Source organism: Bacillus rossius (genome assembly GCF_032445375.1).
Source record: "Bacillus rossius redtenbacheri isolate Brsri chromosome 4 unlocalized genomic scaffold, Brsri_v3 Brsri_v3_scf4_1, whole genome shotgun sequence".
Lineage (NCBI taxonomy): Eukaryota > Metazoa > Arthropoda > Insecta > Phasmatodea > Bacillidae > Bacillus > Bacillus rossius.
The window spans coordinates 9,431,279-9,458,930 of NW_026962010.1; the positions used below are offsets into that span (position 1 = coordinate 9,431,279).

Below are 27,652 nucleotides of genomic sequence, written 5' to 3' on the forward strand. Positions count from 1 at the left end.
TGCTGGATCTAGGTTGCACACATGATAGCATAAAAACAAAAGTTCATATAGTTTCAAAATAATAATGCCTGTTGAAATCTCAATTTATAATCGGAAATTTTACGTGAGAAGATAATATTTATTTGTAGTGTTCTTTATTAAAATTGATTTTTATATTCCGCGGCTGAACTCAATCAATAATTGCGGTAGAGCATCTTGAGACATCTGTCTCAGTTCACCTCTGGGTGTTTGAACAAAGTCAAGTGTAGAAACAGGATGCGTGATTGTTTTTTTTATAAAATGTTTATCTAAATAGGTCTCTTAACGTGCTCAACAATGAAGTGTAATATTTAAAAGTCCGTCGGCAATATTACGATGTATGTAGGTAGAAAACAGTTACATTAACATAGCATCATGAATCGGATGTTTACTCACGGTAAATCACACCTAAATACACGTCAGTTATGACGTGCCCTAATTAAATAACATGTACTTTAGGCTTATACGTTGTATTAAGCATCCTGGTTGTAGGATGATCTACCCAGCTATTTATCTTCGTTGATTTTTGAGGGGATTTAAACCCGGGCTATGTAGCCATCATCGCCGTTAATTCAAGACTCTTTACCGTTAATTCTGTAGTGACGCTTCTCTTAAGTAACACCGTCGCTGATTGGCTGAAACACTAAGATTGTTGACTTAATTACACGTTCAAAATCACTCACAGACAATTAACAAAACAAATTAATACATCAAAATGCCTTAAATTTAAAATAGGATTTTCCAACAATGGAAATTCTGTTTTATAAATTATAAATAAAAAGTTCAATTTGCCGTTTTAAGTCCAATGTTCCCATGAGGGGTCTTGTTAATTATTGAGCTTCGGCGTCATTCAGTTTACGCCATAGAGAACGGTAGTTGCAGACACGTCCAAATATATAATCATAGAACAAAACATCAAATGTCAATAAATAATAATAATAATATTTAAAAAATGTTATTTAAATAAAACAAAACACTTTCTGTGCGTAGGACAGTCATGTTTCAGCACAGCAGGTTTTGCTTTTCAAGAGACAGATCAAAATATAATTTAAATATTGGAAAAAAAAAAAAAAACATTTATTTTAAACCTTTTGCTGACAGAACTTAATAATTTTAAAGGACAGAGATATTAAAATTTGCCAAATGGATCATGTGCTAGTTGTTGTGAAGCATACCTAAGCTGGTAATTACAAAGTAAAGTCCGGACATAATTTTTTTTTTGGCGGTCATAATATCTACAAACGGAGAAACATTAAACTGTATTTTATAATTAAGGTTCCTTTTTAATATAGCATACCAGCTTTACATTATATCGTCGAATTACTTAATTGTTGCTACCTGAAATAAATAAGCCCTAAAATAAATTTGTGCAAATAACCACCACTATGAGCGCTGACGTCAGTTTGACAAATTGTAATTACTTTTTTTATCAAAATTCTCGATTGCATCTATGATTAATTTAAATAATCGAGCGTGTGGTTTGTTTGGTTAATTCTGTATTTGGGTGTGAAATTTTCTTACGAAGTTTTTTGATTAATTAGAAATGGCACTTCATGTACCGAAAGCCCCGGGTGTAGCCCAGATGCTTAAAGAAGGATCCAGAGTAAGATTGGTGTTATTCTACTTAAATTTTTGTTTATTTTTTTTAAGGTTGAGCTTGTGCTAGATGTTTCTTTGTATAAGCTTAAAGCAATTCTAACGTAGTCACGATAAATTTTATTTCTACGTTATACTTGCATTTAAATGAAAATCATCCCGAAAGATGGAATTTTAATTACGATTTCACAGAAAAAATTAGGTAGAAAGGGTGAAGTCTTGAGCCGTATACCTTAACTACTATCACCACCTACACATGCCGCTGTTGTAAAATCCTTACGTCCCGGCTGTTCCGTAAATAAAACATTAAAATTTCGAAAATTGTTTTTTGAACACTAAAGACGTTCCTCTGTTTACCCTGAAAACAGCTTTTCTAAATTCATGCTAGTTTCTGAGAAATTACCATTAATAGGTTACATTAGGTAGCCTGTGCTGTGATGCGGCCGTTGCCATTACACTTTGTGTATGAAATTTACTTGTGGCTCTCAATATGTAAGTATGTGAATATTTTGAATTTGGATTGTGGGTAAAACTCAATCTATACTTTCTGAACATGACTGGAACCACAGTCTTAAATTACTCTAGGACAGTGATTTTTCACTTGCACAGGAAGAACGCCTAATATAAATAAAAGCATCAAAGTTCATTGTCAGCAATAGCATTCTTATCAGTCGACCAAGTACATGAATTGAAAAAAAAAATGTATACCTCTAATTAACAGTGAAACTATGTTGCCACAAAAAACAATAGCCAACTAACTACTCTCTAATCAGGATGACTCCAGCCAATAACATCAACTCTCAGGTGCACTGCCAATCATAGGACTGTGCTCATTGGCCGTGCTAGGGGAGAGTTTGAATGCATGTGAACCACAGGTCTTCTATCAGTCTGTGTCTGAGGACAAGAGCAGATCTCGGTTCCTGAACCATCACGACTGTCCATCTGTGCTGTTGTCATTGTGGTGTCCTGAACATTTGTTTTGTCACATTATCTGTTTAGTATCATTGATTGGTTTGTCTGTCTGTCGCTGTGTTGTCCGAGGTATTTTTTGTCCTTTTTTTTTTTACTGTCCTTGGTGCTACTGTTTCATCATTTGTAGCCCACTGTATCCATCTTTGCTGATGTAACGTTTTGACATTGGCTGATTTTGGCATGTTTTGTGTGTGTTTGCATGTTCATCTTTTTTTTTTAATTCATCATTTTTGTGTGTTGAGGTTTCGTATGACATACAGTGTAATCAGCAACATGGAGTCTGTCCAAGACAATATCTTGAATCAATCGTCCCCATTGTAAGAACCATTCAAAGAACGAAATTTTTTTACTTCCGTTCACTGTCATTGGCCTACTTACATTTCCCCTATTTTTATCCCACCTAATAAAAATTGTGTGCAATGCATGTTGTTTTGACCTTTGGGGAGCAGTATGAAGACTAGTGATAAATAAGGAGGTATTATCATTGAAAAGTGTAACATACAAATGGAAAATTATTTGTAATTACTGTAGTGAAAACATTACACAATGTGTTAAGGATAAAACAGGTTCTGAAAACAACGTTTGCTTATTGCAAAGTTTATGCTTCTACAGGCTTTTACGTAAAGTAAAAACAAATGGCCGAAAATATCTCAAACATTAGAGACGTTCCTTTATTAACCCTGAAAACAGCATTTCGTATTCATACTGGTTTCTTAGAAATCACTCTTAATAGGTTTCATTACACTACCTGTGCATTATATTGCCAGCCGCCTTTTTTTGCTTTCTTTGTGTGGGTCAGTGTGAGTGTATGTGATTTGGAGAAATTGAGTTAATTTGTGAAAATGGTTGATTACGTTAGGTTAGCACTATAAAAAAGCTTCTAAATAATATGGGCTGTTGGTTGGGTTAGTATAGCTACATTAAAAATACTCTGAGAGCTGGTGGACTGTTGTTTAGGTCAGGATAGCTATATCTTAAATTCTTAATTCCTAAGCAACCATTAAAAATATTTTACAGTACTATTTTTAATGTAGTTATACCAACACAACCAACCATCCAAATGTTTTGAAGTATTTTTAATGTAGCTAACCAAACATAATCAACCATTCTCAAGATTTTATATTTTTTGCTCCCATTCAAATCACTTGTTACTATGTGACTCAAAATACTACTTTAAATACAAATGTCAGAAAACAAAGATTATGTAATGCAATTAATTATTTAAAAAAACAACAAACAGAAATAGAAACATTAAAATTTCCTTTAGAATTGCAAGGCATTCATTGTATTAACTTCTTTGATTATCAAAACAATACCTCTGTTTGCTAAATTTCACCAAAACAAAAAAAAAACACGGGGGATATGGCCACGGCCGCATCAATGCACACACATTGTAAAGTAAGCTATAAACATTAATTTCACAGAAACCACAAGGAATTCAGAAATGCTGTTTTCTGAGTAAATACAAGTACATCTCTAGTGTTCCAGAAAAGTATGTTCAAACATTTGTATTTACTTTACTTTGCGACAAGGTTCTAATCATAGTGATAAGAATTATTCTATCAATATTTTTTCTTAATTTTATAGTCCTTCATAATTAATGACTATTTTAGAATTCAGTTTTTTTTTAAATTTGAAACCTAATCATTTTATAACTATTTTAATATTTTTTAAATAACATTACATTAAAAAAAATTTTCTTCATTTAAAATGGTAAATGCATGGAAAAACCTTTGTCTATGTTAATTTTGTTTGCTTCTGATGAACATTTTTTAAGTTCATGTTTGCATTTTGGATGTTTTCCTGGCTAGTACAATATTGCAAAGTTAGCTGGAAAAGTAGTATTTCTTAATAAATAACTAGACCATCACATATTTGTTTAGCGGAACTGAATAACTATTCATGGGGATTGACAGCAAAAAATGTTGATTTTAATCAAACTTAAATTTTGGTTTTCTTAAGAAGTAAAATTTTTCTCTTTCTTTTTATTTTAACTTTGTTGTTTTGAATAAAATTATTTTTTCAATATATTGTAGTTTGTAAGCGTGCATTATTTTTGTTGATGCTCATTGCAATCTGGTAAGTAGATAGAATGATAGTAGTAAACAGTATTTATTTGGGAGGTTGAAAAGTTTCAAAATGTGTCGTGCTTTTTTCCCTCAGTACTTCTCAGGTCTGGACGAAGCGGTGTACCGCAACATCGGGGCCTGCAAGCAGTTTGCCCAGACGATCCGAACCGCTTACGGCCCGAACGGTATGAACAAGATGGTGATCAACCACATTGAGAAGTTGTTCGTGACGAACGACGCGGCCACGATCATCCGCGAGCTGGACGTGGAACACCCGGCCGCGAAGCTCATGATCCTGGCGTCGGAGATGCAGGAGCAGGAGATAGGGGACGGCACCAACTTCGTCATCATCTTCGCCGGCGCGCTGCTGGAAGCTGCCGAGGACTTGCTGAGAATGGTTTTTATGGCTCGCTGTTGACAGGGGTGCAGCAACTAAATTTCCAAAGGAGGGGGCAATATACCTTTTTATAAAGAATAATTGATCCCCCCTATTGAAGTGGGGGGTCCGGGGGTCCTCCCCCGGGAAAATTTGTATTTCAAGGTGGAAAGTGGTGCAATTTAAGCAGTTTTATTATCTAAAAATTGATTACACAGCACTTTCTTTGCCCCTGTTTGCCCCCACTTCAAGGTTTCAGGGGGGAGGGGGGGGGCAAAATACCCTTGCCCCCCCCCCTCTCTTGTTGTTGCGCCCCTCGCTGTTGCAGTATCATTCCAAACTCACTACCGTAATGTAGTCCCTTTTTTTTCCCCCAGTAAGTTATCCTGGATGTTTTTTTTCTTGCTGGTATGTAAAACTTGCGGGTTCAGCTATAAAGCTGACTTGCACACTCATGTCAAGCAAAATAAAGTGTTTCTTAGTTTTAATAACCTGCTAAGGTTTTTTGCAAAGGTTTTTCTTACTTGAAATAGCTTAATTATTTGATAGTTAAAATTAAGTTGTTCTTATCTCTGTTTTAGAGCCAAGTTCTCATATCCTATATAGGGCATAGGAGATTTTTATTTTTGTTCTTAACAGTGTGTTTAGTAACTTCTGGGTTTTAATTTTTAATTAAACTTGTTTCTGTAGTTTTACATTTTTTTAAATTCATTTTGTTAAAATTCTGTTCCCTGTACGTTTAAGGCTGCAGTTACATAAGTAAAGTAATTTTGTTTCGTACCTTAGCACTGTGGCTCTTAAATTTTCACTATAATAAATTTAATTGCATAGTTTTTATATTTCATGCCACCAGGAGTAACCCAAACACCAATAAAAAATTAGATTAAAAATCAAAACTGCTAAACTAAAATTAACTCCTGGTTTGTGGGATGACGGTTCGAAACACAGCTGAATAAAATAAACCAAAGGATGGCACCCAGTTTCGCCCCTCAAATTATAGACTTAATCAAACCAAGAATAATTTATTAAGTTTCTCAAAACTTGCAGAACATTTGCTTTTACCATTATGTAGCTGTATGTTTTTAACTTAACATACTGTAACACCCCAGACCTCCAAGCTAGTTTAATGTTTGGCCTAGTGTGTAAATTCATGAACACGTGCAGACATTAGTTGGGTGCTGAAGAGCTATTTAAGTTCCAAAATAATGACAGTTACTTTTGTTGATTTGTTATTGAAATAATGTCTCTCAGATTCACTGTTTTTTTAATTTTTTTTTATTAATACTGGGAAAATTCACAGTCATTATGGCTGCTGTGTTGTGATCAAAGCAAATATAGGTAAATTATACTCATTTTTCACACCAATTCTTCACTGATTACAGAAAAATTTACTGTTTGTAGGTAGAAAAAAAAATATTATAAAAAATTGTGCACTAGTAAATCCTGTGGTTGCCTGCAACCTACGGTAAAGCTAAGGACTGAAGTCCTTGGAACAAAGATCAAAGTAACTCGATCATGGCTTTGGGCAAAATAACTTTCGCAGCTACGGCAGGAACCTTGACAACCACCCAGTCCAAGTGAGAGTCAAAAGGTTTCAATAAAGTTTTCAAAATATGAATTAAGATAAAAGCTAAGCCCTGATTCAAATTTTAGATGATAAATAATTATTAAAAAAAAAAAAATACCAAATGCTTAAAAGATTATTAAAACAACAAACATTGATGTGAGAAAAGTTGTTTTAAAAAAAATAAAAAGAAGTGTCAGTTGACTAAACCTTAGTATTCTGACAGATTCAAATAAAGTTTTAACGACAGTTTTAAACTGAAAAAAAAATTTCAAGTGTCAGGTCACACTTTACAAAAAGTCTTAAAAAATCTCTCGACATGTGTGGAATCTCACACTCATTTCATGTTTGGTTAGAAATCTCATTTTTTTTTGTATCCAAGGATTCCTATATTGTATACTGTTTTTGTTTTAGGGCTTAACTTCTTCAGAAATTGTGGAGGGTTACGAGCTTGCTTTGGACAAAGCTGTAGAAATCTTGCCAACGCTAACCTGCTATGAAGTGAAAGACTATCGCAACCTGGATGAAGTCGTGAAAGTGATCAAGACATCAATAATGAGCAAACAGTACGGCAATGAAGATTTCATTGCTACACTTGTTGCGAAAGCTTGTGGTATGTAATGTGTTTCATTAAGTAGTTTGTTGCTTTAAATTGTTTGTAATTGAAGGGTGTGCAATATTTGAAATGATTACTGATTCAGTAACATGTTTAATAATTATTATTTCCTGTAGGCCTAGATTTCTTGTTACAAATTACTACCCAACACTAATTATTTCAATATATATGTATTAATGCATCAGCAAATTATATTTATAAATTGTTTTGTGATTGTATTTTATGATTTTACAGTTTCCATTCTTCCAGAGAAGGCCACATTCAATGTAGATAATGTTCGAGTTTGTAAAATCTTGGTAAGTAGCCTTGTTTGTTTGTGGTACATTACTTTAGTATAGTATGTACATAAAAGAATGTCATAGTTTCAATGGTATATTATAACAGTTTAATTTTTACTACAAATCATACATCAAATTTTTCTTACAAATGTTCTATATCTGCACCTTTACTTAGTTCTACGGCACACGTCCAACATAAAGTCCAATTCTTCCCACACTTTGGTTAACAAGTCCAGAGAAATGGAAATGGTAACCTCTTCAATCCTATGTCTCAACTCTGGCAAATCATTAGTTAGCAGTGGAACGTAGACATGATCTTTTATAAAGCCCCAACGGAAAAAAAATCACATGGAGTTGTCAGTTGAACGTCGAGGCCAGCAAAAAAGAAGTCTTGTCGTCTCGACCATTATGTCCTATTCAACATTCAGGGACTTCAATAATTCAACACTTTAAAAGAAATGCACATTGAACTGAACAGATTCACTCTCTTGGCAAATTGCAGAACACAAAAACGCTTTATGCTCGGGAGTCACCATTTTGCGTTGGTGGTGCTGCAAGTGAGTAAACAAGTTGTATTTGCGCATGCGCTTATCTAAAACTGTTTGAGTTGCTTTCAACATTGACTTGAACCAAAACTCTATAATGCTTAGAAGTGATATTATGAGTTGCTTTCAACATTGACTTGAACCAAAACTCTATAATGCTTAGAAGTGATATTATTAAAATTTATATTGGGACATTCTTTTATGGACGTATTGTATAGTATAATGTGTCAAGCTTATTCCGTGATGTATTGAAATAATATGTTTATCCATGATCATGGTTGCTACAGGACTAGAAAACCGGGAAATGTCAGGGAAATTAAAATGGTCAGGGAATTCCGGGAAATGTCAGGGAAAATGCTACGAATTCTGGAAATCTTAAAGTTGCATATATTTCAAACAAAACTTTGTTTTGATGCACTCGTACCGCTACCGAACAACTCCGCTAAAAGGCTGCTGCTTAAGGGGCCTCCCTAGTAGCATCAGAAGTTAGCGGAACACTATGTTTTTAAAATAATGATGGGACTTTATTAATCGACACTACGAATCTGAAAATTTTTCACCCACGAGAAGATAATACACGAATTGTCTGTATACTTTTACATTTTTGTTTTTTTCTATCAAAATATGAAATAAAAAATCACCAACTTGTCCAACTTTGGGGCCATTTTATACTGCTTAGGAGAATGACAGAAAAAAAGTACAAGTCTAGAAAAAAAGATAAATTTTTTCTGAAGAAATTCATGTATTTAAAACATATAGTCATCGCTTTGAATTCCGAGATATCTTTTCCGCAATTTCTGCAAATCCTGAAAGTTTTCCACCGTCTCGTGCTGCCGCTCGGCGAAGCCAGCTCGCAGGCCACAGCTCAGGTAGCGCGGGAGGGAACACGTGGCCGGAGGGGAGGCAGGCTACCTGTGTGTGTGTGCGTGCGTGAGAGGGAGACAACCCACAACCGGCACCGGTAAAAGATAATCCCGTGACCGAAAGAAATTCTCAGAATTGCTTTTAGTGTGCCTCGCCACAGTACCATGTGCTCGACTTACTCTGTGACTATATTCGTGTATCTCTAAAACATTGCTTTTGTTTAAACTACAAATATCCTAAAGCTTACCATACTAGATCATGTATTACGAAATAAAGTATTGAAACTAATCAATCAACACATTGAAAGTTGTCCTACAAACTATTTATTGGTGGCTTTACAGTCTCGCTAGCTAATTTGACAAAATTTATATTTAATTTTTAACATGAAAATACACTTCATTGTTTTTCCTTTTATTTTTAATAAAAATTCAAGAAACAATTATTATACCACCCAATATTTTTTAAAATTATTTTAGTTTTCCAAAATAATTTTACACATCTTACAATGCCGGGGAAAATTTTTATACTGGTATTAACCAAATGGTTAACTATTTACAAAAGTTTTGATACTTAAAAATGTAGGTTTTATATAAAATGTATTTTAAATTAAAAGAAAAATCGTATTTTGAAAACTAAATGTCATTTTGCTATGCTTTATGGTTAGATAGATATCTGATTGCCTGCACTGTTTTAAAAATGTTCATGGGATGATATAAAAAAATAAAAACTAGGGAAGTTCTATATTAAATAAGCTAGTCAGAATTATGTAAATGTTCCTCCTGGCGCAGGAATCACGAGGAGGATTGAAGATGAGGTCAGTGACCGATCGCTCACATATGTAGTTATGGATGTACGTTATTAATTACAAAATTCAAAAACCATTTTGAAGTTAAAAAGTATAATTAGTGGCAATGTTTAATAAAGATGACGTAAATTTTCAGATAAACTTATTTCTACAGCTCAATTAATTAATAAGGGCAGGAAATAAATTTTTTACAGCAATTATACAAAATTATTAAAAAAATTTAAACCACAATTAATTTATCCAAAAACCAAAATTAAGTAAATATTGCCCACACATTACAACATCCACGAAAGAACCTTGCAAATTATTTTTGTTATATGCATTATTTTGCATTCAAGTTCTTTATTTTTTTATACTTCACCTACTTATAATTGTTACATATTTGGCACATGGTCCGTCACGCCCAATTAAAGGGCCTGAATAAGTAGAACGCGTTTCTGATCAAATTGCACGCCTGTTACTTTACCTGCAACCCGGAGCGGTGTGAAATAAATTATTGTACATTAGTGACGTTGGCAATCAACTTAAATATTTATGAGTTAAAACCAAACATAACTATAACGGATAATCAAAGAAATTTTGAAATTTTGAAAGCTTGTTCTGTTTTTATATAGTACACAAAGCAGTTAAACCATAAATTATTTGTTGTTGAAAAAAAATAATCCTTAACCTTTCATGCTTTTTTTCATTTATTTTTATTACCAGATATTTCCGTTTAAGTAATACTTATATATATAACAATATAGCAATCTAGAAAAAAAATTAAGGTAGCCTTATTCCAAATATGTTATGATAGACGTTAGTTAACTAAGAATATAAATTTGCTTTACAACCACAGCTTGTACACAAGTAAAAAAAACATGGTTCTACTTACAGGCCGTATTGAACGTAGGGTAGGTTTATGACAAATACAACAGCAATAAACATATGGCTGAGTCTGCTTTCATGTACACTTTTTTTTTAAGTTATCACTTTTAAAGCGGGTAAAGGGTACCTATCAAGTAGCTTAGCATTACCCAAAGTGAATGTCGTGCTCCAGAAAATGTTCGAACTATGTAATATTTGTATCACTGTTGCGTTACAGACCTGCAACTTTTTTCAGTGCGCGATGTCACTCTCATGTAAACATATGTCGTGTTCAGCGCAAACGTGTTCGAATGAATCCACATCGAGCTGCCAAAGAATACCTATCGATGTTGGCAACATACATAAGTATACAAACCAACGTTTACAAGTGTATTCATACGTAAGTATAAAACTGGCGGCGGGCCATGATGCAGTTGATTCTTCGCGTACAGTCCACTGACGGGATAAGAAGCGTCAAAGATCTTATATGGCTATTCTGTAAACTTGTATGTCATTTCACTGCCTGCTTTAGACAAACAACATCCATTACTTTTAGCTTTGGCTTGAAAAGAATTACTCCGGCCGGCTTTCTTATATTACTTATTTCAGCTCCTCGTGCGACCAGTGTGTATACCTAATTTGTCCGCGGCCTTATCTTTGGGTGAAAGTTATTTGTAAGGGAAGTTGTATCGGTAATGTTCATCATGTATTACATAACAATTCGACTTAGATACGCACATGTGTTTTTAAAATATATGTTTAATAACTTGCAATACAAAGTATGTGTTGAATTTCATGTATTGAATTTTTTTTTACATTATGTACGAACATAATAATCACAATATTTCATGAGAAATTTTTAAAACATTTTACAAAGTAATCTCTAATTTCTTCCACACCTCATGGTTAACCTTACTATTTTATTTCATGTTTCAGTTGATTTAAACTGTTTGGAATCATAATATGACGGACAATGAAGAATATTAGTTTCAGTAAATTTTATGAGAGGATTTACTTATTACATTAAATATACCTCAATTTTTACCTCAAAGGAAAATAGTTGCATATAATTAAATGATAAATATTTGTTTCCCATTAATATAGTTTATGAACATAACTTATTGTTATAATACCTACATTAGTTAAATTGTGTTTTTGTAATGCTCTCCTATTTCAGTAAAATTTTTGGGCAAATTGAATAGCATATAGTCGATCTTTAACATAAGCTTTTGGAATACATAAATATAATAAATTATGTTCTCGTGATTTTAACAATTAAATATTTCTTCGCATGAAAAAATTAATTAACTAAAAAATATTTCAGTAATTTATACTTAAGGACTAAAAAATTTTATTTTTATAATATAATAATATTGTATGTATGTATACTTTTCTGAAAAAAGTAGATTCAAGAAAACAAATTTTCTTTTTTTTAATTTTGTTCTTGAACTTACTTGACAAGCGATATTGAACTTCAACTTTATACTTTCGGTATAGTACTTTTCGATTTATTTTCTCCAAACGGGAATTAAAAGTAAAGAATAAATAACATTTTCCTCTATAATTATTGCAGCCGTATACTGAAAAGTTTAACTTTCCTTTATTTGCATGACGCGGAGCTCCTAACTACACAAAATTTTTGTTATTTATTTTGAACGTTGTATTTATGTTTCCTTACAAACTTAAATGAACCTCTTAACATTTAATTTCATCAAAAGTTATACAATATAAGTATCAAGTTAAAGTATTTTTAAGTGTAGTTGTGGCTATTTTGTTGTTGAAAATGACACTCTTAAGTTTGAATGAAAGTGAGATATGATAAAATTATATTTGTAGTTAAAAACAGATAATTCATTTCAAATTCAATCTTTTGTTACATGCATATTTCCAAATAAATTTGACAATATATTAAATTCTATGCATTTGAATCTATTCGTATATTCTGCAGCATTAATTCCTATAAGCAAATACTTATTACGTACAATGTACTTTTAGTCCTGTCGTATAGTTATGCAAAAAATTGTATCAAAAGTATTGTTTCTTCTATGCGGTTATGGTTTAAAAAGAAAAAAAAGTAATTTAATTTATTTTTAAATTCGGTTGTCAGTAAGAACACGTATTTAGTGTAATACGACATATATTATTCTGTTTATTAAAACATTACTATCGATAACTCCATTTTAGATTTATCTGTCTATGTTATATTTCAAATTGATTCTTTTTCTTCGGCTTATGACAGCAGCAAATTTTGTTTTATCGCATATGTAATGTTTTTATGTTTTGCATATTATAATTAATGAGTTAGTATTGTTGGCGGGTGAGGCTTTTTCACAAATGGACGCGTTCTTGGCGGCTAGCAGGTAGGACGCGTGTATTACGCAGGCTGGATAGGGAAGTACGACTGCGGGCGAGCTCCATGATAGAAGCAACGGGAGTAGTATCACTCGGCTATTTGTATAGGTTGGGATAGCTGTGCGAATGGTAGAACAGATCACGGGACTATGGTGAGGAAAAAGGTCCCAAGCTCGACATCCCGACGATGAGACCGTTTACGAACTGTCGATGGATCATCAGGAAAGTTAACAACTTCTTCAGAAACTTGAGTCCCTCTTTCAAAATTCAGTTTAATACCTGGAGATGACTATATTCGATGTTCTACCAAGCGAAGCATACTCTTAATTCATTACTAGTTGATGTTTAATATTTTGACGCAAAATAAAATTGTGAATCAGCTTACTTTGCTCATGCCAGGTTTTACAAGTTTTGTCAAAGTTAATTAAATGAATAAAAATTGTGTCCCTTTGTTACTGGCTACCCGCAAGAAATTATCATGGTGAATAATAATAATTTTAAGTCGACATGTAATATTTTGATTTTTATGGGATTGTGTTTTGGTAATGGTGTGTGTAACTGTCTTGTGTATTTTATTACATTCACTTCACGTAACGAATTGTCTGAACGTAATGTTATTGTTTGTTTGTTTTAATATTTCGTTTTATTGAACAAAGATACATAGTTTGCCACTTCGAGCGACTACAGAAATGACAATACAATTAGTTTACAGTGTTCCAAACATTTTAGTTTCCTCTACTGTACATGGGGCGAATATTTTTTATGTTATGTTTACTGAAACCATTTTACGCGCTAAGTGAGATGTTGCGATTGAGTAGAAGGGAAAATATGTCATAAAACCCTGCGTAATGTTATGAATTCCATTCATTCGTTTACTCTGTGATCCGGAGGGTCTAATGTTAAGACTGAATACATGTGCACTTCCTCTATGTAGAGTGGCTTCATTGAGATGAAAGCAAAGCTCACGTTGATGAAATACTTATTAATTAAAAAATTTAAATGTTGTTTCATGCTTCAATTTCTGTTAGTGTCGTACACAGATTAAAAATGTAATGCAGAGTTCCTCAGTTTTATGTATATTGAAATTTGCTCATGTGTAGAGTAGTTATTAAAAGCATAAAAAACATATATGACGAATTGTTGTGTATTATTTCCATTAGGCGTGACCATGAAAAAAGATAAGATTTTATCATTATGTGAAATCTACATTTTAAATGTTGGCGTTTAAATATTTATGAAAGCGTGTGATCTTAAAGCATTATTTATCTATTAAGGAAGTAGGTAGTTTCTTTGATTTTAGAAGGGTTTTTTAAACAAACAACTAAATTAATTCAAAAATTTGAACTACTGCAAGCAAAAAATACTTTATTCCATTTTTATTTTAAAATTAGCCATTGTATTCTACCTTGCTTACACTCTATTATCGAAAAATAAATTTTTTTGACAGAGATGAATACCGTAAATTAATACACAAAACATACATGTTTTCGTATGATACAATAATAGCTAGTGACAGTGACGAAACCAAAATTATTTTGATAGTTTGTATAGAAAATCCCCAACAGTAGTGGTGGTATATTTAGGGATTTATTTGTAGATGGGTAAGTACTATTCCACAATAAAAAGGAGTTATCGTCAATTATCAAAGCAGCCATATTTCGTATCTTCTTTGACAGCCTAAATACAGCACCAAATGACGTACTTGGCTAAAAATTAATTCCAGCTGCATGCGTAGATTCCGGGAGGAGGGGAGAATCTCAGGGTGGCCCGAACCTCCCTGAAATAAAAAAGTCCGTCTGAGGGGGCCCGCTTGCATTTGCAAAATCTTCACGTTATCCCGTGGGCCTCATGGGAATCCTACAAATTTTCGCCCGTGATTCCAGCTATACATTTCACTGACACCTTGAGCACAACAGTCAGTGCACACTGAGTTCTTCCATACCACCCGCACTTGTCTTCGATAAAATCTGAACTCAGGTGGATTCAGCGTGACTGACTAAGCCTGCAGTCTGAATCCACCTGTAGGCCGCTGTTGCAACAGCTAAGAAATGTACACTGCTCGTAGTGAACAGTCTGTATGTAACTCGAAACGTGATTCCAGTTCATTCGTGTATACTTATTCATCATATTATGCAACGTTAAAGTCATTAAAAAAAATATGCAAAAATAAAATAAAATGCTAAACGTGTAATAAGAGCCAGAAAATAATAATATGCAGTAATATTTAGTGTAACTAAATACGACGTGAACCCTAGAATACAAAGTTGACGATGTGTCGTTGGTGGGAACACTTGTTTGTTCCTGACATTTTTTTTCTTTACAGAATTTAAAAGTTAGTTTGACATGCACTTTTTATTCAGGAAGTAAGTTAAAAATTTATTTGTCGTTATTGCGATTTAAAAAGTTGATTTGTGTCCAAGATTAAAAATAATTAATATTATTTTCATCATTTTATTCCCAGTTTTATTACTCAATTATTAGTAGGACGTGATTTCTCGTCGCGGTGCGGAATACTTTTATGAATGAAAGCATAACTGTTCGTGCAAAACCATTCATCACACAAATGTCAGTTCGAAAGTATAATGTTGGAAATTTTTTTAATGATATAATTTTTGCATTTTTCCCCCCCTGAAAACACAAGCTAACACATCGATTGTTGGTGACAGCATTTTTTGTAATGTATGTAAATCTCTTAATTATGTAGAACGTTAATAAAAATAAAAATACATGTTTTAAACAGAATTGACGATTGTTTGCATTTCATGGATATGGACTGGATCGCAACACTAATTTAATGTTTCAAGTTAATAAACACTGTCAGGAAGCAAGCAAGGCAATATGAGAACATTATCTTTTGGTTGAATGTAGCGAAAGGGAAAAACAGTCACCTTTCTTGCCACGATCTTGTTCGCAGATAACGCAGGTATAAGTAGTAAATGGACTCCACACAATGACAACCCTCCCATTATTCCGCCCCCCTCGCTGAAACGCCCTCTCCCCCCTCCACCACGGCGCAGGCGACAGGCTCAGGTATATCGCCCCGCCCAACCACTGGCCGTAGCACGTGGCCAGTGGCCCACCGCGCTAAACATTTTTACTAGGGAGGCCCCTTAAGGCACACGGCAACTGCAACGTTTTTTTTTACTTGGTCTACGATTGTCCGTTGCAATAGGCTGTTACAAGCACCCACCATAACTTCTGGCCAATCCAGGCACTCGTTTGTTCACTAGCGAACCCAGGCCTTCATTTGTTCGTGTTTTTCTCCTTTTTAATTTGCCCTTGAGACTTTGTATTATGTTCCGTTCCATGCAGTGAAGTTCAGAACGGGCATGGCATCGTTTATCTTTTGAAGGCTATTTTCACCTGGAATAAGTTGAGTACAAAGCTTATTACGTGAATTTAAAGGCGTTGTTTCAGGTGAAGTTAGTTTTTGATGCTATCGTAAGAAAATAAAGTGCATTTTGATAAAGAGGCAATACTAGGTCTCATTTTGAAAACTACCAAGCTGATATGAAAACACGTGGCTTTTGTGTGCGGTTATGTTTTTGCATTTTTTTCTACCTATTTTAAAAATGACTTTTTTTTTCAACCGTTATAATCCGTGAGTTCTATTGCGTGACATTTAGCTACATTGTGTATAAAAAAAATATGCATAACTGAACATGTTTTTCCCCAGAATCGTTAGTTAACATTGTATGTTGTAATGCTGCTATTGTAATTATCTAAGTGGGCCAGTTATATTGCTAGGTGTGAAATTGTAATAGTTTTTGTATTTGTGTAGTTATATTTTTTTAAGAATTCATAAACAATAATGTTTTAACCTAACCTGAAAATATTAATATGTACTTTTTTTTTTAGCTTAGAGATGTCGAAGAAAACTACTTTTAAGGAGAATTGGCTCAAGGAGCCACAGTTTCAGCATATCAAACCCTCTGCTAAAAACAAATTTTGTGTACTGCACTTTGTGCTACAAAAGTATTCAACTCGGCAATATGGGTCGAAGAGCTTTCACCAGCCATGTCGAAAGAAAAAAAAAACATTCGCAATTCTGCCGTCAAAATAACACAAAAAAAAACCTTATTTTACCCCATGTTGAAATTTTTATATTACATTTAATCATATGCACGTTAATATTTATGGTATGTACTTCAAAAGAAAGTCAGGGAATTTTTCTCTTAAATGTCTGGAAAACAGGGAAAAGTCAGGGAATTCTAACATTCTATTTCTGTAGCAACCATGATGCACTTGTAATGCAGGAATCATGTGCCATGTGTTGTGATGCATTTGCCTTATTTATTGTATGTACATTTTTACTCCATTTAAGTTATATGTGGGGGATTGCAACTAGGAAACAGATTGCAAATTTGAATTGCCTAAGGCAACAAAGTTTACTAGTACTGCCTTTCATACAACTCATTGAAGAACTGTTCCTTACTCTGAATGTACTTTAATGTACATTTGTGTTCTGTGTAATGCAGTTATCTTATTTTTAAATTTCTTTCATATGCAATGCTTTTTTTTATGTGTTTCATCATGAATGTTTTGAGTGTACATGTGATTTATTCAAGATAGTTGTGTGTATTCACTATAGCTTTGGAAATCAACAATACATAATAAGAATATATACTGACCCTGCACATCTTATATTTAAATTTGGCTTCTGTCTTAAAGGGAGTGTTTAAATAGAGAATTCCTACTTTTGAATACTGCATTATTGTGATTTTCAAGTAGTGATGTGGTGATCACAACAAGGCACACTGTGTTCAGTTCCTGGCATGCTTATTACTGGATTTATAGCAAATGAGAAACGTGATTGACGTCACAGTCAGGTAGTGGGTTTTCTCAGGGTTTTTCCATTTCGTCCACTTATGCATTCCAATGATGCTCCATACTCATGTCATCATCCTTCACTGGCCAAAATGGCCCCAATGTTGACTAGATGCTAAGCCCTATTTTATTCAGTTGACTGATTGCCACATTTGAATCTGTACAGGTTTAATACATATGTGAGAAAGAAAATTGTATAATATTGCAGTTAAATGAATACCTCAAGTTAATATTTTTACTATTGTACTGGTTTTAAAAAATTTAATCATTGGACCCAGGATGTAACTAAGTGTTTGTGTTTGTGTAAGTTTGAAGAGCTGGGTTTGCGGTGGAAAGTGTCGCCACCCGTCCGTGGAGGGCGTGTAGCACAGACGCCTGTGTGCTGTGTGCAGGGCGGAGGACTGCAGTCCTCGGAGGTGGTGCAGGGGATGGTGTTCAAGCGGCAGGTGGAGGGCGATGTCACCAAGAAGGAGAAGGTGAAGATAGCCGTGTTCAGCTGTGCTGTTGACACCATGCAGACCGAGACTAAGGTAACAAACCCTTCTTGTAGCTTTGCAAAACTTTTCCCTTTCGACATTTTTAGATTTCCACTGGTGCTCAGTGTTTATTCGTTTCTTTTCAATCCATTCTTTTGTGGTTAGAAACTTCTGTATTTGCAAGCAAAACTGTAGGTTCTATTTTTATTTTTGTTTCTTGCGAAAACTTTGAAGTGTACAGTAGAACAATGAGGTAACATTTTTTTGTTACTTTTGGCATGTAGATAATAATAATCCTTTAAAAACCACATTATTTCTCCATATCACCAAAATTTATGGAAAATGAGGGTATTACCCTAAATTATTTCTACTATTTTTACTTCAGTGACAAGGTTTGCAGTGTTTGTAGAACTTTGTTCAGTTAGACATTACGCAAACGCATGGAGTTTCATTATCAATACAGTAGAACCAGTTTCTTGCACACTTCAAGGGGGTTTCTGAAAATGTTGTAAAATGCAGGAGTGTTTAAAATAAGGGAAATGTATTAAAAAGAAATTTTGCTCGGTAAACAGTGATATATGGCCTTGACATAGGCCTACCATACTCATTTGCACATAATTATTAAGTGTGTCTGAAGCATATTGAAATAGAATAATTAACAGTGAAGTCCTATATTTACATTACGGATAGAGAATAGGTAAGCATACATACATTATATGTACATATGTACTTTCATACTTTAATTAGCAATTCATAGTAACCTCAGACATTTGCAGGTTAAAAATATTAATAAAAATACAATACTTTGTGTCATCACACTGGGCAGCATTTCCTTCACTGATTTCACAATTTTTCACGTTTGTTTTCAGAGTTGTGTACAGAGTTGAAACAGGCATGCCTAACCTATGAAGTGAAACATGAGTACTTTGTGCTGACCCACAAACTTTAAAATGCTTAGTTTTTCATCAGTTAAAAATGTTTTCCAACTTGTTTTCCATCTTTTACGAGCTGCAATCTCAATAAAATATGTACAGATAAAAATTCAGTTCATTACTCTTAGTAAAAGATAAATTTTTTGCTTATTTGACAATCAACTGTGTTGCAGACCACGTTATTTTTAACAGAAGTTGACAAAGATGAATACCATAAATATAAACTGTGTAATATGGTATGTATAAGTTACTGATGGACAGCCTGTATTTCTATAAACTGTAGTGCTAGTCATTGTATGCTAACATTTTCTAAGTGTGCCATAATTAAACCAGTGTTGGCAGTCTGTAAATAGTAATTTTTTTAATGGAAGAGCACATCGAAAAATTCAGGAGCTGCAGCGCTAGTGTTCCCAACAGCATTTTGGATTTCACAAAAAATTGTTATCTTCATGAAAATGTGTGTGATAAAAATGGGAATAACATTATGTAGGTCTACTGTAAACAAACAATGGAAATTGCGGGAAGCAGATTGTAGACGTGTTGTAATAAACAATTATTTATTGCATTGCATCAAATGAGGTTCAAGCAGGACCAAAATAAAATGGTGCAAATAACGGTAAAGCATAAAAAGTTATAATTAGAAATTGAGGTTTTACTGTCGTTTTTTTTATTATTTTCAAAAAACTCCCGGTTCAGCTTCGACTTCAAAGCGTATACCGATCCTGTGAAGCACTTTAGACAATGTGTCATGTATATATGTGTGGGCGGATGTGACTGAGCTTTCAAAAACTGCCGGTTGAGCTTCGACTTTGAAGCGTACACCGGTCCTGTGAAGCACTCTAGACAATATGCCATGTACGTGTGGGCGGATGTGACTGAGCTTTCAAAAACTCCCGGTTCAGCTTCGACTTGGAAGCGCACACCGGTCCTGTGAAGCGCTCCGGACGCTGTGTCATGTGCGTGTGGGCGACAGGGCACGGTGCTGATCAAGAGCGCGGACGAGCTGCGGGGCTTCAGCCGCGGGGAGGAGAGCCTGCTGGAGCAGCAGATCAAGGCCGTGGCGGACGCTGGCGTGGGCGTCGTCTGCGCCGGAGCCAAGTTCGGAGACATGGCGCTGCACTACGTCAACAAGTACGGCATGATGGCCGTCAAGCTGAACAGCAAGTGGGACGTGCGCCGTCTCTGCCGGACCGTGGGGGCCATTGCTCTGCCCCGCCTGGTGAGCAGCGGTCTCGGAACGTCTGGCATAAATTTTGTAAATTATTTTATGTTTGGTACATGCCCACCCCCCACAGTTGTGGAACTTTTGAGTTGGTTACAACATAAAGATACACGGGATGGTGTAGGCACTGCAAGTAGGCAAGTACCGCTCTCTGGGTAGGTGCGAGGTGCAAGAAGCACAACCCTATAGAGGTATTTGAGAAGCCCTCAATAGAAATGAATTTTATGTTTATTATTTTACTTCTTACCTCTATGACTTTGTCTTAGTCCTGTTATGAATTATATTTACCAGTATTGTATCTCTATGGTCAGGTCAATTTGGTTTTACTCTTTAAGTATTTTCATGTTTTATCTAAGTAATAATTTTATGAAATGTCTTTGCAAACATTTGTTAAACGGCGACGAATAGGAAATGAGCTTACACCTTTTAATATTGTTTTTGGGTCATTACTGAGGAAAGAGTATATGTGATTGGACGCTCGACTGCGCATATATTTTATTTAAAGAATTTAGTATTTCCATTGTGATTTCGGAGAGTGTTCAATAGAGAAGGCTTTGACTGTTTGAAACAAATTGGAACTGGAGTTTCTGTTCTACTATCATGGGAGAAGGATTAGAGAGAAAGAGCTCCGTGATTTAGTCATAAATGAATGTAAGAATATCACGTAAAACATTGGTACGACGACTGAATAGCTAGAATCTACGTGAAATTGATGATTTTATAATAAATACCGGAACTACACAATGAAGAAGAGGTAGTTACCGATGTTCGAAGCTCTACTAAAGAATCTACGACGACGATAAGTTTTGACTAACAGCATAAATATAACTGGATCAACGACGAATTAAGAAGAAAAGGACTATCAATCTTCGAGATGGAAGGAGTTCGACAGCGGTAGACGGCATCGTAGACTGTGTACCGGAGGACATCATCCTTCTAGACGACTCCAGGTGACCGACGCCAGTCCTGCTGGAGTACCAGCAGCACGAGAGGAGGTGCATCGAGACGGAGACCCAACCAGCGACATCGGAGGAGAGTGAGATCTAACCAGCAACATCGGAGGAGAGACAGGGGTTCGGAGAGGTTTTCCACAGCCTCTTGGTATTGTAACGACGCGACGAGGTTTGTTTGCCCCATCCCCGAATTAACAAGAACAGCGAGAAGTTACCTGTCCTATTTTAATGGCAAGATATCTTAAACTATGATGTTTACGATCAAGACCTAATTTGAAACTCGCTAAAACAACTTAATACTACTTAACTACGTAAAGACTTGTAGCTTGTACATACTGGACCTGGTTAACTGACTTTGATCAGTAATATGTACGATATCAAAGTTAAAATCTGTTAAAGTCATTAATTGTCTTGAATGTTTAAAGAATAGTCCCAGGTCCAGAAGTCTTGAGACAGTTTGATCTACCGAAAGAGACTGAGCTAGTAAAAACAAAGAAAAGACTAATTTGCCAGTTAAAATGTGTTTCAATAATATTTAAAATATTGACTGATAACCAAATTATTATTCAGTGATACAATTACGTAAAACGTAATTAGTTCTGAAAGACATTTAAGTATAACGGATATTGAAATTTTGTTTAATGAAAAACCTATGTAAACATGAATAATTGTCTCAAAGGTATTTGTATGTTGCTTGCTAATCATTGACTCTGTCACTTTTCATGTTACAGTTGGATATGTTGCAAAAGAGTATTGTCACCCATACAACCATGATTTTGACCCTAGTAAAAAGTTAAATTTTCATTATATTTTATTTTTCCGATTGATAACCATACTTACATATCATGTGTATGTTAAACCAGATAGACAGAAATATTTAGCTTGGATTGTCTTGAAAGAATAATTAGTTTTTATTACACTGAGATCAGCAGTCATAGAGAAGTTAATGCTTTTAAACACACTACTTATATTTGTTGATTTTAAGGTCAGAATACTTACACCAAAGAGAAGGAGACATACTGCTAAGGAATTATACGACATTTTATTGTTTGGTATTCACACTGAGTCAAACTACACCAGTACATACAACTTGAGAATAATTTATTTTCACTATCAACATAACAAGACATATTTTAGTTAATATTCTGTAGAGGTTAGTAGTTGTGCTACATACACAATCACAGCACTAGTACTTTATAGAGTTTTCACGGCGCCCAACTAGACCACATTTTACATTATAGATATTGGCATTTTAGGAAATATACTCTATAGAGTAATTCTGAAAATACTTATAGAAATTTTGATCACCCAACGGTGGTACACCCTTTTGAAATTTTGGTCGCTCATCCTTGGAGCTGTCTGAAAAATAACAGAAGAAAAGGGAAAATTCTGAAAACACTTCAGAATTTTTGGCGCACAACGTGTAAGCCAACGTTAGGGACTATTTTATGATCTTTTTTTGAACAACTCAAGACACTTTGAAAAATACAGACAGTAATTTTGTTTTGTCAAGATGACAGACACAGGTAGGAAGTCATATTTTTTGAGAGGTAGCAATGACACTTCTGACTCTAGTCCTGAACGAGAACCTAGAGAAGTAGTACCAGAACAGCACATCGAGACTACTGGTATGGAGTCACAGCAGGAAATGGAGTTGGGTCATTCGCCGCCGACACCAACTGTTACCCTAGATGCACTGTTCCAGTTCATGAATAAGGAGAAATTATAACGGGAACGGGAGAAACAAGAACGGGAGCGTAAAGAACAGGAGGAGAAACTAGAACGGGAACGGGAGAAACAAGAACGGGAGCGTAAAGAACAGGAGGAGAAGTTAGAAAGGGAACAAAAGGAGCGAGAAAACGCCGAAAGACTAGACAATTTAGTGCAAGTCTTAAATAACACTTTAGGCAGGATTGCAGATGAAACAGCAGAAATCAGGCATGACTTAACTGAAACACAGCACGAGATGCAACAGAAGTTTTCCAGTGTACACACTCGTATTGAAGGTGTAGAAATATTCAGTAAACGCACTGACGATAAAGTAGTACACTTAAGCGAGCGTCTAACAGGAAGGTTAGATATGGTAGAGGCGAAAATAGGGGAAATAGAAAGAGAATCCAGACACATCGCAACATTCTCGCCCCAACTAACGACTCACCACACTAGCGAATGTAATACCGACAAGGAAGACACGCCGGTAAACAAATCGATAACGATAGAAGCCGAGCGAAATCCCGCGAATATTAGTACTGCAATTATGTCAGCAGATCCGGTACTTACACTACACCACCCTTCTAAGAAATGGTTGGATGACGTTCCAACATATTCAGGGAAAAGTAATGAAAACCCTCGAAGATTCTTAAATCAGTTTGGAGAATATTGCCACACATTTAAGTTAACAGACGCAGAAAAATTGAAATGCGTTAGCCACTGCTTGAAAAACACGGCATATTATTGGTGGGAGTTGGCGAAAGATTCGGTACACGCATACGAATCGTTTCAGAAAGCTTTCATATCCCAATTTTGGAATACTCGTATCCAAAGCAATTTGCGAATACAGTTGCATTCTGAAAAATTCGAAAATCGTAAATTTCAAAATTTAGAGGCGCATATCAGCGATATGTACGAGAGAACTCGTTATCTTGATTGCCGTATGGAAGACGAAGAGTTTATTGCCATGATAATTTCGCAATTACCACTCAATTATCAATTACAACTTAGTGGACGGCAATACAGTAATATTGTAGATTTCAAGGAACAACTGTTAACGTATGAACGACTCGTTAAGCTCGATAAAACGGTAACGCACAAAGAAACTAACGAGCGCAAGAACACGAACCAACAGACACCGTTATACAATAACTGGCGCAATCGAAATGAAGGGCAGAACAGCGGACACAAACAACCTCAAATTCACACACTGAACGTTGAAAACTGCGGAAGTAATTGGTATCACAATAGATATCGAGGTCAGCGATATGGTAACGGATTTTATAAACCACAGTACTATCGTCGTAGAAACGAGAAGCGACAAGACAGACGCGAAAATGAATCACAGTGGGAGAATAAACGTCAGGAGGGGACAGTTAATTTCAGAGAGAATTCAGGCGAAAATCGAACAACGAAAGAACGATCGGCAAATTACAATAATCATTCCGGAGGTCAGTACAGCATAAATGCACAAACGTTTGTACCGTCTGAAAAAGGGAACAGCTTTAGCACCACCATTCACGACGCGCGACAAGGAGAAAGAAATTCATATTCTATAGCGCCAAGTCACGAGCAAAGCAACACGGAATGGCCGCGCATGCAATCTAGCAGAAGCTCAGATACAAACCAAGGAGGTAATAACACATTTTTGATTTCACCGAATGCAAATAATGGATTTGCTAATTTGTCACAAGAGCAAATTAGAGGATTTAAGGACAGTGCGGTAAACTAATTAGGGATGGCGAAAACCCGCTCCGCACGTCAGTCCCTAATTGTAAGTTAGACGGGGCTAGTATAAAATTGGATCCCGACGCAAATGACAAGAATAATTGTCGAAGCATACACACCATTATGTTCAAAGAAAACGAGCGTGAATTTTTACTCAGCGAGCCCACAGCAACCGAAGTTCAAGCGAAACAAGCACTATGTCCGGAGATATCGTTAACTTTAAACGGAGTTAAAGTGCCTGTACTATTAGACAGCGGCTCAGAGATATCCTGCATCAGCGAAGACTGCGTAGCCATGATAGAGAGCACCGGAATATCATTACCGAGAATGCCAGTACCGAGTTTAAAGATTCTAGGAGTTACATCAAGGGCTAGTCCCATCATTAATCGTCAGACCTTATTGGAAGTAGAAGGTTTAGGTAGCACCAAGTACATTAATGTATTAATCGTAAAAGGATTGGCCAAACCAGTAATTTTCGGGGTAGATTTTCTAACTAGCCATAAAATAATTTTGAATTTTGCAGGTTGGATGGTAACTGCTATGGATGACACAGAAAATACGAAAACTACTGAAAATTTGGAAGGACTCAGAAAACTGCCAATCGTACCCACCATGTCTTCGGTGAGACACCCGCAGAGTAATCCTGTGGAGAGACAAATGCGCACACTTGGTAATATGTTGCGGACATTCTGCCACGATACACAGCAGAACTGGATGAGTAAATTAACGTTCATTGAATGCATTTTGAATAATACTGTACACAGTTCTACCAGTGTTACTCCATATGAAGCGTTAACAGGAAAAAGATCATTGATAATACCGTCATCGTTACTACCGAGACATCACGATGAAGCTCTGGCCGCAGAAGATAAAGAATTAGTCGAGATACAGAAGGAAACTGAAGAGTTGGTCGCAGCCAAGTTGACATCCACGGCGGATCTTCGGAGAAAATACCAAAAAGATTCCAGCAAGATGAGTTTTAATTGTGGAGATTTAGTACTCAAGAGAACGAATCCAGTAAGCCAATTTTGGAAGTACGTTACTAAGAAGCTATTTCTACTCTTCGATGGACCATATATGATCACGAAGATTATTAGAAGTAACTGTTACGAACTGTCTGACATTAAAACGAAACAAGTAATAGGACACTATAATATAACGCAGTTGAGGAAATATTACACTCCTGTAGAATAGTATACACTGTTACACATATGTCCGTTTGAAGACATATATCGGTGACAATACTCTATGTTTGCAAGTAAGTATGTAAATAAGGTCAATAATATGAAATGTAAATTTTCTGCAAATTATTAGAATATAGATGAGATGTTTGTATGATGAGAAATGGTCCTAAGACCTATATCAGAGTATAGTTCGTTAGTCACATTTCTGAAGGGGACTATTCTATAGAGGTATTTGAGAAGCCCTCAATAGAAATGAATTTTATGTTTATTATTTTACTTCTTACCTCTATGACTTTGTCTTAGTCCTGTTATGAATTATATTTACCAGTATTGTATCTCTATGGTCAGGTCAATTTGGTTTTACTCTTTAAGTATTTTCATGTTTTATCTAAGTAATAATTTTATGAAATGTCTTTGCAAACATTTGTTAAACGGCGACGAATAGGAAATGAGCTTACACCTTTTAATATTGTTTTTGGGTCATTACTGAGGAAAGAGTATATGTGATTGGACGCTCGACTGCGCATATATTTTATTTAAAGAATTTAGTATTTCCATTGTGATTTCGGAGAGTGTTCAATAGAGAAGGCTTTGACTGTTTGAAACAAATTGGAACTGGAGTTTCTGTTCTACTATCATGGGAGAAGGATTAGAGAGAAAGAGCTCCGTGATTTAGTCATAAATGAATGTAAGAATATCACGTAAAACATTGGTACGACGACTGAATAGCTAGAATCTACGTGAAATTGATGATTTTATAATAAATACCGGAACTACACAATGAAGAAGAGGTAGTTACCGATGTTCGAAGCTCTACTAAAGAATCTACGACGACGATAAGTTTTGACTAACAGCATAAATATAACTGGATCAACGACGAATTAAGAAGAAAAGAAGAAAAGGACTATCAATCTTCGAGATGGAAGGAGTTCGACAGCGGTAGACGGCATCGTAGACTGTGTACCGGAGGACATCATCCTTCTAGACGACTCCAGGTGACCGACGCCAGTCCTGCTGGAGTACCAGCAGCACGAGAGGAGGTGCATCGAGACGGAGACCCAACCAGCGACATCGGAGGAGAGTGAGATCTAACCAGCAACATCGGAGGAGAGACAGGGGTTCGGAGAGGTTTTCCACAGCCTCTTGGTATTGTAACGACGCGACGAGGTTTGTTTGCCCCATCCCCGAATTAACAAGAACAGCGAGAAGTTACCTGTCCTATTTTAATGGCAAGATATCTTAAACTATGATGTTTACGATCAAGACCTAATTTGAAACTCGCTAAAACAACTTAATACTACTTAACTACGTAAAGACTTGTAGCTTGTACATACTGGACCTGGTTAACTGACTTTGATCAGTAATATGTACGATATCAAAGTTAAAATCTGTTAAAGTCATTAATTGTCTTGAATGTTTAAAGAATAGTCCCAGGTCCAGAAGTCTTGAGACAGTTTGATCTACCGAAAGAGACTGAGCTAGTAAAAACAAAGAAAAGACTAATTTGCCAGTTAAAATGTGTTTCAATAATATTTAAAATATTGACTGATAACCAAATTATTATTCAGTGATACAATTACGTAAAACGTAATTAGTTCTGAAAGACATTTAAGTATAACGGATATTGAAATTTTGTTTAATGAAAAACCTATGTAAACATGAATAATTGTCTCAAAGGTATTTGTATGTTGCTTGCTAATCATTGACTCTGTCACTTTT

General features: G+C 35.2%; 1 protein-coding gene across 1 annotated transcript in view; it reads left to right on the forward strand.

The window, feature by feature from the left end:
- The first annotated feature begins 1,439 nt into the window (after positions 1-1,439).
- LOC134541640 (T-complex protein 1 subunit theta) overlaps positions 1,440-27,652 on the forward strand; it is a 40,713-nt gene continuing 14,500 nt past the window's right edge. Inside the window, exons 1-6 of the mRNA XM_063385216.1 lie at positions 1,440-1,621; positions 4,750-5,052; positions 7,010-7,208; positions 7,446-7,507; positions 18,121-18,258; positions 20,110-20,355. Of these exons, the coding sequence (XP_063241286.1) occupies positions 1,562-1,621; positions 4,750-5,052; positions 7,010-7,208; positions 7,446-7,507; positions 18,121-18,258; positions 20,110-20,355 (1,008 nt within the window). The 5' untranslated portion in view covers positions 1,440-1,561. The remainder of the gene's footprint in view (positions 1,622-4,749; positions 5,053-7,009; positions 7,209-7,445; positions 7,508-18,120; positions 18,259-20,109; positions 20,356-27,652) is intronic.